The 11,847-nt window shown below is 31.2% G+C and overlaps 1 protein-coding gene across 1 annotated transcript; it reads left to right on the plus strand.

The window, feature by feature from the left end:
- The first annotated feature begins 6,232 nt into the window (after positions 1–6,232).
- On the plus strand, positions 6,233–10,832 carry LOC132754636 (uncharacterized). The gene is made up of 3 exons (XM_060745295.1): positions 6,233–6,449; positions 9,306–9,523; positions 9,842–10,832. Exons 1-3 carry the CDS (start codon positions 6,429–6,431, stop codon positions 10,719–10,721), a joined length of 1,119 nt encoding a protein of 372 aa, XP_060601278.1. The 5' UTR covers positions 6,233–6,428; the 3' UTR covers positions 10,722–10,832.
- Positions 10,833–11,847: the final 1,015 nt, after the last annotated feature.

Here is an 11,847-nt window from a genome sequence, read left to right on the forward strand (position 1 = left end):
GGGGAAGATGAACAGGCCTATTAACCTTACGGGGAAAAATGACAGATTTAGTTTTATTTGGATTGAAAGTAACAAGCCATCTGTTTGCCTATTCAGTAATTCTCTCGAGATCTGGGTTAAGTGTTATAGCAGCGGTAGCAGGATTGTCAACGATAATATACAAACTTGTATCATCTGCAAATAATCTGATGTATGAATTTATGTCAAGGACAATATCGTTAATATATATGAGGAAAAGGAGCGGACCTACTATAGACCCTTGTAGCACACCAGCTGTGACAGAAGCCGTTTGTGATGAGCCGCCAGGAAGAACTTCTTTTTGTTTTCTTTTAGAAAGATAATCGCGAAACCAATTTAATAACATACCATTTATTCCTTAGAAATAAAACCTTTGTGCCAACTGCCAAACACGATCAAAAGCTTTGGATATATCACAGGAAACAGCTCTTACTTCTTTGCCATCATCAAGGGCTTTACAAAATGTGTTATATATAGAAACAAGTTGATTAGTCGAGTCGTTTGGAACAAAACCAGATTGCAATGAAGTTATTGTGTTATTTGAGACAAAGAAGTTGAAAATATGCTTACTGGTATGCGAGCAGTTCCCGTACAGAAGCAGTACCCGTATTTTACATTTAAACGCTTGATTTTTACTTGCATTCTTCAGAAATTCATTTCAAATCAAGCAGATGCATAAACCAGACAAAATCTAAGTGTCAGTTCGGCAGTACGTATAAAAAGTCTCATTTGAAATCACTTTCCACCTGTGCGTTGTCAAAACTGACCTTGTTTTCTCTGGGGGATTCCGTCCATGCGCGCATGCGCAAAAAATACTGGCACGTGAGCCTGTTAAAGGGTTTTCCACTGATACCAACCTGTTTACAGATAAGTAGGCAATGTGATGAAAACTTGTTTAATTATCAGAATTTTGGCCAATATTACAATATTAAATAATTTTATGGCTTTTGATGCGTAAACTATCATGCATGCAAGCATGCCATTGCATTGTGAATGCGTTGGGGTAACGTACCGGGGTAATAGATACCAGCGTTTAGTCTACGCTCTATTTCCAATTACATCTAGTTATCTCTTAGAAAATGCTCTGTTCAATAAAATTATAAATGAAAAATAGGTCCGATATAACAAACTTGTATAATTATAAATGGGTTAAATTTTATGTACGGGAACTACTTCTCTTCAAACAAAAAATGGATAATTTCGGTACCCCTTATGAGGCCTCATAACTAAGGGTTGTTCTATGTTTAGAACATCATGGAATTTCCATTATTTGTGTGACGAGCTGAATATTGATGTGTAACATTCAAATTGTGGTGAGTGAGCGTAATAAAAAATAATGTTTAAGTCACTACGATTTTTGTACGGGAACTGCTCGCATGCCAGTATGTATATTTTTTTCTAAAGTTTTACTAACTGTGCTTAGGAGTGATATTGGTCAATAGTTAGAAACAATTGTTGGGTCTCCTTTCTTATATACTGCACAGACGTTGGCAAGCTTCCATTGTGACGGGACTTTTGAAGTTCTTATTGATTTATTAGATAGACGACAAAGAGGTACAGCAAGTTCTCCTGACAGTTCCTTTAGAATTCTATTATTAATATTATCAGGCCCTGATGCTTTGCCTACACTTAGTGTTTTTAGAGTGTCCTGAACCTCTTCATATGTAATATTGTAATGATCTAGAAAAGTTTACCTGTTTACTTCATTTGTTCATTTTTACTTTCTGTCATTCATTGATCCTACTTTCGTTTTTGAAGCTTTTACTGGCAATAGCACATTAGTTGACTGGTGTCTTAGTAAATTTTCACAAGACATCAGATCAATGTCACGTATCATGCCAGATTTTATTCTAGTCTGTAAGAAGTGAAATCCCTATATGTTTTCCATGCCAGAATCTGTTGTGTCATGTGTTTTCACGACTTGTTTATCTTTCCATGTAATTTGAATAATCCCTCTTATAAGTCACTATTTACGTTGCATATCAAATTAATCCGTGTTTATGAATGTTTCTGCAAGATAACTTTTCTAGAAACTTGTTAAATCCTTCACATTTTAATATTTTATATTTGACCTCGTTCTGTATTGTGCAGATCCGCCATCTTGGAATTGACTGTGAGAAGTTGCTACTAGCAACAGTCAGAGGCGGGCTATTTGAAATCTTGTTTATTATTGTTTAAACTAGCGTATTTTTACGAAGAATGATGTTTAATTCAAGAAAGAGGTAAATGAGTGATTTATATATGAATTATGTATTTTTCCTTATATTTTTAAGTAAGATATTGATGATTTTTATTATTAAGAGCACCTTGCACTTTGTACACAATACACAGTTGTGAGCTGTGAGCCGCACATCTCACACTGGTGGGCAGTGAGTCTCACATCACAGACATGTGAACTGTGAGCCCCACATCACACATTGTGAGCTGTGAGCTCTGCTAGTATTTAAACCCTGCTCACAAGTAATCTTGGCTTCACACATTTTTTTCTTGCTCCGAACTTACGGACGTTTTCGTCAGTATTTTAAACTTAAGGTGCGCTCTAGATTTTTGAAGATAAATATTTTTCATAAGTGATAACTTTACAACAGTCATTCTAAATTGTTCAGAAAAGTTAAATTTACACATTATATAGAGTTTTTATTCTTGTTTATTATATAACAAAGAATTACATGTAGTACTTGATATAGATTTTTTTATGCTTAGTTCAACTGGTATCTCAATTCGGCGAATCTGTCAGTCTTAAATTAAAGACTCGTGTATTTTTCTGGATACCGTATCATCTCGTGCATTTTTAGAGAAATAATAGCAATTGTAAGAATTGATTTACTGTATATTGCTAATGCAAACATTGATGCATACATGTTTTGATCTCATTTATTTATTTAATGTTATTCAAGTCTAATTATTAACTGTTGAAATATACTAAATTTCTATATACTTGATAAATAAATTCAAGTGAAACGTCAAAATTGAAACAGACTTATTTGTTCTTCTTATTATAACTCAAACATTTGGTGAAGCCCAGAACTCTAGCAAAGTTCTGATAAGTAGTACCTGGTCCATAAATAACAGGCCTTAGAAAGCTACCAAAACTATACTGTCTTGATATACTGGTTTCAACAAGAGTGCAGCAAACTTTTGAACTCCAGTCGACAACTTCTAGCCTAGAATTACCATATGCAACAAAGAAGACCAGGTGCAAAGAGACTCTCAACTACTAGAGCGTAACAATATGTATTATATCAAGGTTACTATTATTGTTATTATTATTATGATTAATATTAGAGTTAGAGACATGTTTATTCTTATCATCAAGTGAGGATTGCAATTGGAAAAACATATTAAGTAAGTTTGCCTTTTCAGTGTCAGATGTCAACAAGTTGCCATTATCATTTAATATTTTAACATTACTATTTACTGCAGACCTAATAAATTGTTTGAGGATTTTCCAGTAATCAGATGTGTTTAGATTTTTATTTTTCATTTTTTTTCCGACAATTTCTTAGTATATTCAGAGTTAGCATTTCTAAGTAAGTGAGTTGTTTTGTTTCTTAATGTTTTATATTTATTCAAGTGTTCTACATTATTTGATTTTCTTTAGCTTTATCATACGCTCTTTTCCTTTTTCTTATACATTTTAAAATTTAAATTAAAAACAAAAACAACATTAGCTTTTCTGTCTTACATTTATATTCAGCTGTCTAAAATATCTTTTCGTTCTTATTATACAGTTTCAAACTTAATTAAATCTAATGTCTTAATTTACATTAGATGCCTCATTTCGCTTAATGTTGAAGATTTTGCTACGCCTGAGGAAAGTGTCATATTAGAAATTAATTGAATAAACCATCATAGTTCTCATTTATACAGTTTGAATTACAGATGATACTAGAATAAATGGTAGCAATTGCTCTAGTGAATAAAAAAGAATCAATTTTATTTTAAATAAAAACATTAATCAAGTATATCAAAAATATGATCTCCTAATTTAATTAAATATTATATTTCATTTAATAAAATCGTGTTTAAATTACTCAAGAGTATAGAACACCAACGGTTATTTGTCACGGGCATTAGCGGAAAGAATTTTAAGGGCACTCTTTACAAATTCAAGGGTAACCTTCAGGAACTTCCGGTACGTCTCGTGTTACAATGTTGAAACTTTACGGGTACTGGAGATAGTGCACGATTCAATATTCATTATTGTAACAGAATAAGAACCGATATATAATTTTAATTTAATATTGATCTACTATATAGTCAGAGTGCAGAAAACATGCACAAGTTGTTTTCTGTCTTTCTTTTTTCGCAACAAAATAACATTCGTTTCCATTTATGACTTTGTCAATGTATCTCAGGAAATATTTCTTTGACGCAAGCCTTTGATGTATTGAACACGTAAATATTTTAGAAGCTTTTACCTCATCGATTGATCAATATGTCTTTCTTCTTTTAGAAAACGTAGTAATATATGTTCAATCTTGAACATTGTTAAGCAACTGGGTTAAAAAGTTTGACATCAATGTTTAACATAAACAATATAAGTTTAATAGATTCATAAATATCCAAAGCCCTTTACACGAAGGGATTTCAGTGAGGATGTTCTTGAATCAAATTGCAATTTGTTTCTTAAATGTTGATTTATATTTTATAAAATATCGCATCATAATCATTTACTATCAATTTAAAATCACAAATAAATTATTTCAAATTTTTAACCGTGTCATAGTGTTGGTGAAGGGATTTCGGTGGGGGTGTTCATCAAATTGTAATCTGCTTCTTTAATTTTTGCTTTATACTTGCAAATAAAGTTGCTTTGTTATCTTTTATAATTTATTTAAAATTACCAATAAATTATTTCAAATTTTCAACCGCGACCTCGATCACATTTTGATGTGCCAAAATAATGTAAATGAACGAACATCACTTATTTTGGAGACTGACCGTTCGCCCTATGAAAAGTAAATATGTTAATTCATATAATCATAACAATGCTTTTATTTGTTTGGATTAAGTGTCAGATTGTAGCAATAACTAGGCATTTAATATAAACAACATTTCTTACAATAAGTTTAAAAATGATTTTTTGTGAGTATTTGCTCGTTATTTCTACAGGCATTCCCAAGCTATATTGTATTCAAAACCAAACATTCAAAAGTCTAGAAATACTTGTGAAGCACTTTGGTTTCCAACCAATACTGCAGTACGGTTGGATCGGATCGCAGATCTAATTTTCTCCTTACCTAAATACTGGAGTAGATGCAATATTGAACAACAGATAAGCTTTGTCAACATAAGTTGAGTGATTTATTGATTCTAATTTGACTAGAAATAATTGTGTGATTATATCGATCATTCGAAGCTTCATAAAACCAAGATTTTCTAAGGTATGCTATTCATGAAGCTTTATGAAAGGAAAGCAAAAGAACGCAGCTAGACCGTACTTTTGAAGAAAAGATTATAACTGTAGAGACGGTCAATCGATAAAGATGTCGCAGGTAGACGGCTCTTATCTTAGAATATAGATAAATACAGAATCCTTAAAGTTTCGTCAGTCGATTTGCTTTGAAAAGCCAACACACTGTATAGTTCCAAAGAGATAACTTGGCAAATTGAATGCAACACGATTTGTTGAAATAGGACATTGAAATATTTCAAATATCTGTACAGCAATTAATTTTCTAATAAATACATCGCTTTAAACGACTTGTTATGATAATTATTAGGAGTCTATCTTTTTTAATATCCTCATTAACACTACAAAAATGCTATTAACAATGCATGTTGGATTCCGTGTCAGGTTTTTTTTTTAAATCTCTATCTCGTCATATTTCATCATTTCTATTGGTTTAATTTCATTTCAGGAATATATCAGCTTAACAGAAAGTAGTTGATTCTGGTCAGGTGGTCAAAAAATTATAAATTACAAAATTAGGAAGAAGAAAATGCACGGAATTTCGTTTTCTGTCTTCCGACACCAATCGAGGTTGCAAGTCCCTGTAATGTACTGTTTTTATTTAATTTATAACCCAATTAAATCTAAAATCGTTATTTAAATGAAAACCAATAGTTATTAACTTAAGTGAATACATACATATCACATGGACATTTACGTCAAATTATCACCTGTAATCGATACTCTGCTTGAATTATATATCACACTTGACTGTCTACGGCAGCTTTGAACTTTGTTTCCAGGACTGCTTGTTCTGTTTGAGATTGCTTTACTAAGAACGCTTTTATCTGCTGTTATATATTTTTCATAACCGTAATTAATGAAAAAAATCGTGTTTCTAAAATTATTAGCATTTAGACATTACCATTGCAAAACATGTAAAGGCGCACGTATTCATTGTTAAATTGGAAAGTACCAAAATGATTTATATGGATCATTGTTGGATACCGCAATCATGATGAGCAATGCAACAGTGGTAGGATATATATATATATTTTTTTTTATGGATTTGCTTTCATAGTTTGAATCAATGTCATGTGTGTTTTAATATTATTGAAGATTGTGCAACGTCAAGGCTTTTGGCTATAATTTGAAGATCTAATAATTGTTATACAAGGATATCGGGAGAATATGGTATTTTTTTGCTGATGCAAAGACCCTTATAAATTCTATCAATTTTATACAATCATATAAAAATGTCAATGACAATATTAAGTTAAAAATTGCGATTAATATATAGAGGATATTTGTTTGTTTTTCATGTAAGATTGAAATATAATTTCACTGAGTGAACACCAGATTCAATATTTTCACGAGTGGCGTAGCCTCGAGTGAAAATATAAAAGCTGGTGTTCACGAATGAAATATATTTCAATATTATATGTAAAACAAATAAATTTTCTTTTTATTTCATGCTTTTTAAGTGATTTTAAATATTTTTTTACGGATTTTGCCGCGTAACGTCACGCATTCTCCTTTGTGACGTCATCACATCATGACGCCACATCATCAATTTTGAAATATATAGAGGATATTTGTTTGTTTTGCATGTAAGATCGAAATATAATTTCACTGAGTGAACACCAGATGCAATATTTTCACGAGTGGCGTAGCCACGAGTGAAAATATAATAGCTGGTGTTCACGAATGAAATATATTTCAATCTTATATGTAAAACAAATAAATTTTCTTTTTATTTCATGCGTTTTAAGTGACTTTAAATAATTTACTGATTTTGCCGCGTAACGTCGCGCATTCTCCTTTGTGACGTCATTATATCATGATGTCACATCATCAATTTTGAAATATAGTTCTGTTTTATTTCTCTAATTTTGTTACATTTTCAACATGATGTATAGTGACATCGACTTTCTTTTCCTAAAGAAGTAAAATTTACGCATGACGGCATTTATTTCTGCCTGTTATTCCATTTAGTTATGATTTTCTTTTCATCCGCATTCAGATATAGTCCGGCTACAGTGAAAATTATATTTTATAAATTTCACTAGTGGTTTATCATTTTATAATCATCTGATATATTACAATAAAACACTGGAAAACATGAAATAAAGTTCTGTTAATTTTCACTAATTCTGTTACATTTTTAACATGATGTATGGTGACATCGACTTTCTTTTCATAAAGAAGCAAAATTTACGTATGACGGCATTTATTTCTGCCTGTTATTCCATTTAGTTATGATATTCTTTTCATCCGCATTCAGATATAGTCCGACTATAGTGAAAATTATATTTTATAAATTTCACTAGTGGTTTATCAGAATATAATCATCTGATATATTACAATAAAACACTGGAAAGCATGAAATAAGAATCTTGTATTTTGATATTGATAATTATTATCATAAGTATTATTATAATCTTTTTATTTATATATTTATTTTTTATACATGGATAAGTTTAACTACATGTATTATTTTCATGATGATTATCATTATCGATTATTTTTATCAAAATTATTAAATTTCAAAAGCTAAAAATAAAATACAAGCGTTTAATATGTTTTCATTAAAGTTTAAGAAAGAAATCACCTTTTGTAGAAATTATTGGGTTTCAAATTGCTTGAACGGTAGAAACGATTTATAATTTATCTACCGAATTATAACCAAGACCAATGTTAACAAAGTCGTTAAAAGATTTAACAGTAATTAAATAGCAATGTTTATTTCATACCCTAAAAATATAACTAACGCATTTACAGCCTTTGCACTTCTTGGTTTTCCGATAGAAATCATTATGGGACCACATCTTATCAATCTAGCCTCGTTTTCATTTCCTGAGTCTCAAATCCATCTCACACCCCATGTAGCATAGTTTTCATTTCCAGGCTCAAAAAGTTTCATATCAAATACATACATGTATTGCATCCCATCTAGCCTCGTTTTAATTTTCTTTCTGACAGTCAAAAATTTATATTAAATACTTATTGTAACTGAACAACAAAGTTTTGTCATAATGACGAAAATGGTGGTGTAAAATAAAGAAGTCATTTAGCATGGCCTAAAAAAATAATGATTCAATTGAACTCGTACACAATTGCAACATCTTTATCAGACTCGTCTAGCACTTATATGCTTGACAGCTGTGTACACGTCCAATAGAATTCAGTATTATACTAAACAATGTACAATAACCACTTATAATATTAGATTCAGACGTTAGTAACCCTTATTATAGAGATGAGTATGAACCTTATAATTTGTAATGCGGCTTCAATGTAATAAATATTCCATGAAAAAACAAAGTGAAAAAATGACGATAGAAAATATATTTCCGCACTGTTTTCTAGACAGTAAGGGCCACTCACTACGTATTTCGTTTATAAAATGCCGCATTTCTTTTAGCTGACGACTCTAACATTCAAAGTATTGAAGAGCAATTCTAATCAACATATATGACCAACTATATATGCGAAACAATCGCATTTTTGTTCCAAACAGTCGTTTCAAAACAGATAATGGCAGATTTATGTATTCATTGATTATTGATTAAAACATTGGTTTGATCAAATACTTGTTATAAGATAATTTTACTCTGCATCAAATTGATTTACAATAAAAGCACAGCAGAGTTAGTTCTCCCGGTACATTCTTTGTCGTTAAAAGAATTAAAATGGGTTCATAAAGTATTTTACAAAAAACCTTTTATTTTTTAGTACCGGTATATTTTATACATTTTATTGTTAATAAATAGCAAATGATTTATATTCAGTGTGTTTATTTATTTAGTTCAGTTACTGTATAGCCCGATTCTCTTACCGTGAGCTGTAAATTACTTGATATCTTTATTATTTTTCTTTCTTGTCGATGCAGATGACTGGTAGCACGGATGACGGTAGAGCCAAGCCGTCATTTGGCTGGTTATTTTCAACCATCACTGCACTCGGATTACTTCTATTCCTGGCAGTGTCGTTTGCGTTCTATCACCGGCGTCTGATGGTGAGAAGGAAGAAGGAAGCAGAATATAACAGATTTTTCAGATTTTTGCGACCTGACTTAGACATGTTTGATAAGAAGATTACAAGAGCTAGGTAAGAAATGGAAATATTTTTGATTATCGGACGTTCTTTTTTTTTTTTTTTTTTTTTTTTTGTTTAACTGATTGATTTTTACGCCGATCGTAACGTTGTTTGGACATATCTCAGCAGTCGGTACAGCTCGGTCCGGATTGCCTTGATAGCAACCCAGTTATTTACAAGTACTTTAAGTGACTGAAAACTAATACTAAATGATTTCTAAATAACGCTTAAAGATCGATATTTAACAGACGTTCAATGACGCGGACTACTTTTCATTTACACATCATAACAGAATAAAACTAAAAGTTTCACATCGTTTACTTTTTTCAGGTCAATTCTAACGAACACACATAGCGTAGATTCGTCGTTTATGACTGCCGATTCAGAAAATTACAACGAAGGTTTAGGAGAAGAAGACGATGCTCAGTCTTTCATAATTGATAGCGGAAATGACAACGAAAATAAACCGAAGATATCTTACGCTGATTGGGCTGAGAAAAGTCAAGATGATACTTTAGAAAAGAACGACCATGATATATACTGTCAATCTATAGTAGCAAGGAAACAGGTATTACTCGCAGATGTGCTTGCAGATGTCATATTTAAACAGTCCGACAAAGAAAGAGTAGATACAATTGAAAACATTAAAACTGCTAAGAGAAAAGATACCGTTGATTTCGAACATCACACTGTCCCACAGACATATTGGAATAATAAACCTATCCGACAGAATCAGCAAAATACTGTTTCTCAAGGACACTCAATGGTAAAGCATTGTGCGGACATAAACAACGACCTTTCCATGATGTTGAAAAAGAAACCGTTTTTAAAAACACTGAAACGTAAGAAAAATAAACGTGGTTTATTAAGTGATACTTTTAAGAAAAGCGCAACATCTCTAGATGAGGAAAGTATACATACATCTTTGTTCTACAGTGAGCTAAGGAGATGCAGTGAGCCTTCTCTTTTTCTATATAATGACGAGGCGGCTGATCCTGAAAACTCTAAATATTATGATAATCAGAATCATATATCATTAAATCCATATTACACTGACGTCAGTATGCCAATGACCAAAGCTAAAACACGACGACATAATACTTCCAAAGATGAAAATAAAATTGATGTTTTGAAAATTGATCATGTAAACAATGAAATGTCCTTGCCGTCGGATGAAGAAAAACAAGTACCAGCTAGCACATGGATGTGAGTCTGGACCTGGCGAAAATAATGATGATATCAATCTCTACATATATCAGTGTGTATGTTCGGAGAAAGAATATGCTCACAAACTTACCATATAAGTTACACTCAAAAGTGTGAAAAAACACAAAATGCTGAGATATGTGTATATATTAGTAACAGCAAAGAGCACATTGCTACATTTTGTCGTTTCGGGCGTTCTTAAGTTATCCGGTTGTTTTTTGTTGTTTTTTTTTCATATGGGTTTAGACACTAAAAATCTTTCACAGGTTTGTTATAACAACTCAACATGAAGGTGAAAAAATGGTTAAGATTAAAGTAGTGTAATTTATTTACTACAATCGATATATAAAATACATTCAAACAACAATTTTAAAGTTAGCTCAATTGTATTTATTAAAATTAATGCAAGCATCAGCCACATTTTTTCAAGGACTTTAGACACGACATCTGTCTATAAATCTCGAGATATCAGATAATGATATTAATTATAAATTGGATTACAGTCAATGAAGAATATTTCTATTTACAGGTAGAAATGATTAAAAGTAAATTATGCAGTGATAATGAGATACTAATCTTTGGAAAGATTGGCCGAGGTTATAAATTATTAACGGTTATCTTTTATGTCTTATTGTGTGGAATACTGAATCGGAGGCGTTTTATTTACATTCTTTGATAAATTGATAAATATGCTGCTCTTTATCTGCATACATTTTTTAATTAAATAGAATTACCACAATAAAACATGTTACAGAGCACAGGTATGTGTAGTTGTTGAATCATTTATGTTTTCTTTTTATTTATTGATGTTCAAATGAATTGAATAATTATGTTACTCGTAGAATGGGCGATATAAACAACAACAACAACTTATTTTGAAGTTTAAATATTGGTCTATATGTTCAAATGCTTTAGCTTTTGGCATTGATCATTGATTTATTGACTTATCATTGATTTACTATCAATTTATGTATACCTTTTATTTCGGATTTTCTTGGAAGTCTATATCCGTGAATGACGATAAATATGTACATGATGTACATGTATGTAACTTATATGTGTGTCACTTCATTTGCGAGATAACCATTTTTTTATTTACATTTGGGAAAAATACTAAATGGAAAAGGGTT

This window comes from Ruditapes philippinarum, unplaced genomic scaffold, assembly GCF_026571515.1.
Source record: "Ruditapes philippinarum isolate M1 unplaced genomic scaffold, ASM2657151v2 ctg7390_1_1_1_1, whole genome shotgun sequence".
Taxonomy (NCBI): Eukaryota; Metazoa; Mollusca; class Bivalvia; order Venerida; family Veneridae; genus Ruditapes; species Ruditapes philippinarum.

Coding starts and splice junctions, on each gene's coding strand:
- LOC132754636 (XM_060745295.1), top strand. CDS start 6,429: ATGATGAGCAATGCAACAGTG. Junction 6,450..9,305: donor TGATGAGCAATGCAACAGTG/GTAGGATATATA, acceptor TTGTCGATGCAG/ATGACTGGTAGCACGGATGA. Junction 9,524..9,841: donor AAGAAGATTACAAGAGCTAG/GTAAGAAATGGA, acceptor TACTTTTTTCAG/GTCAATTCTAACGAACACAC.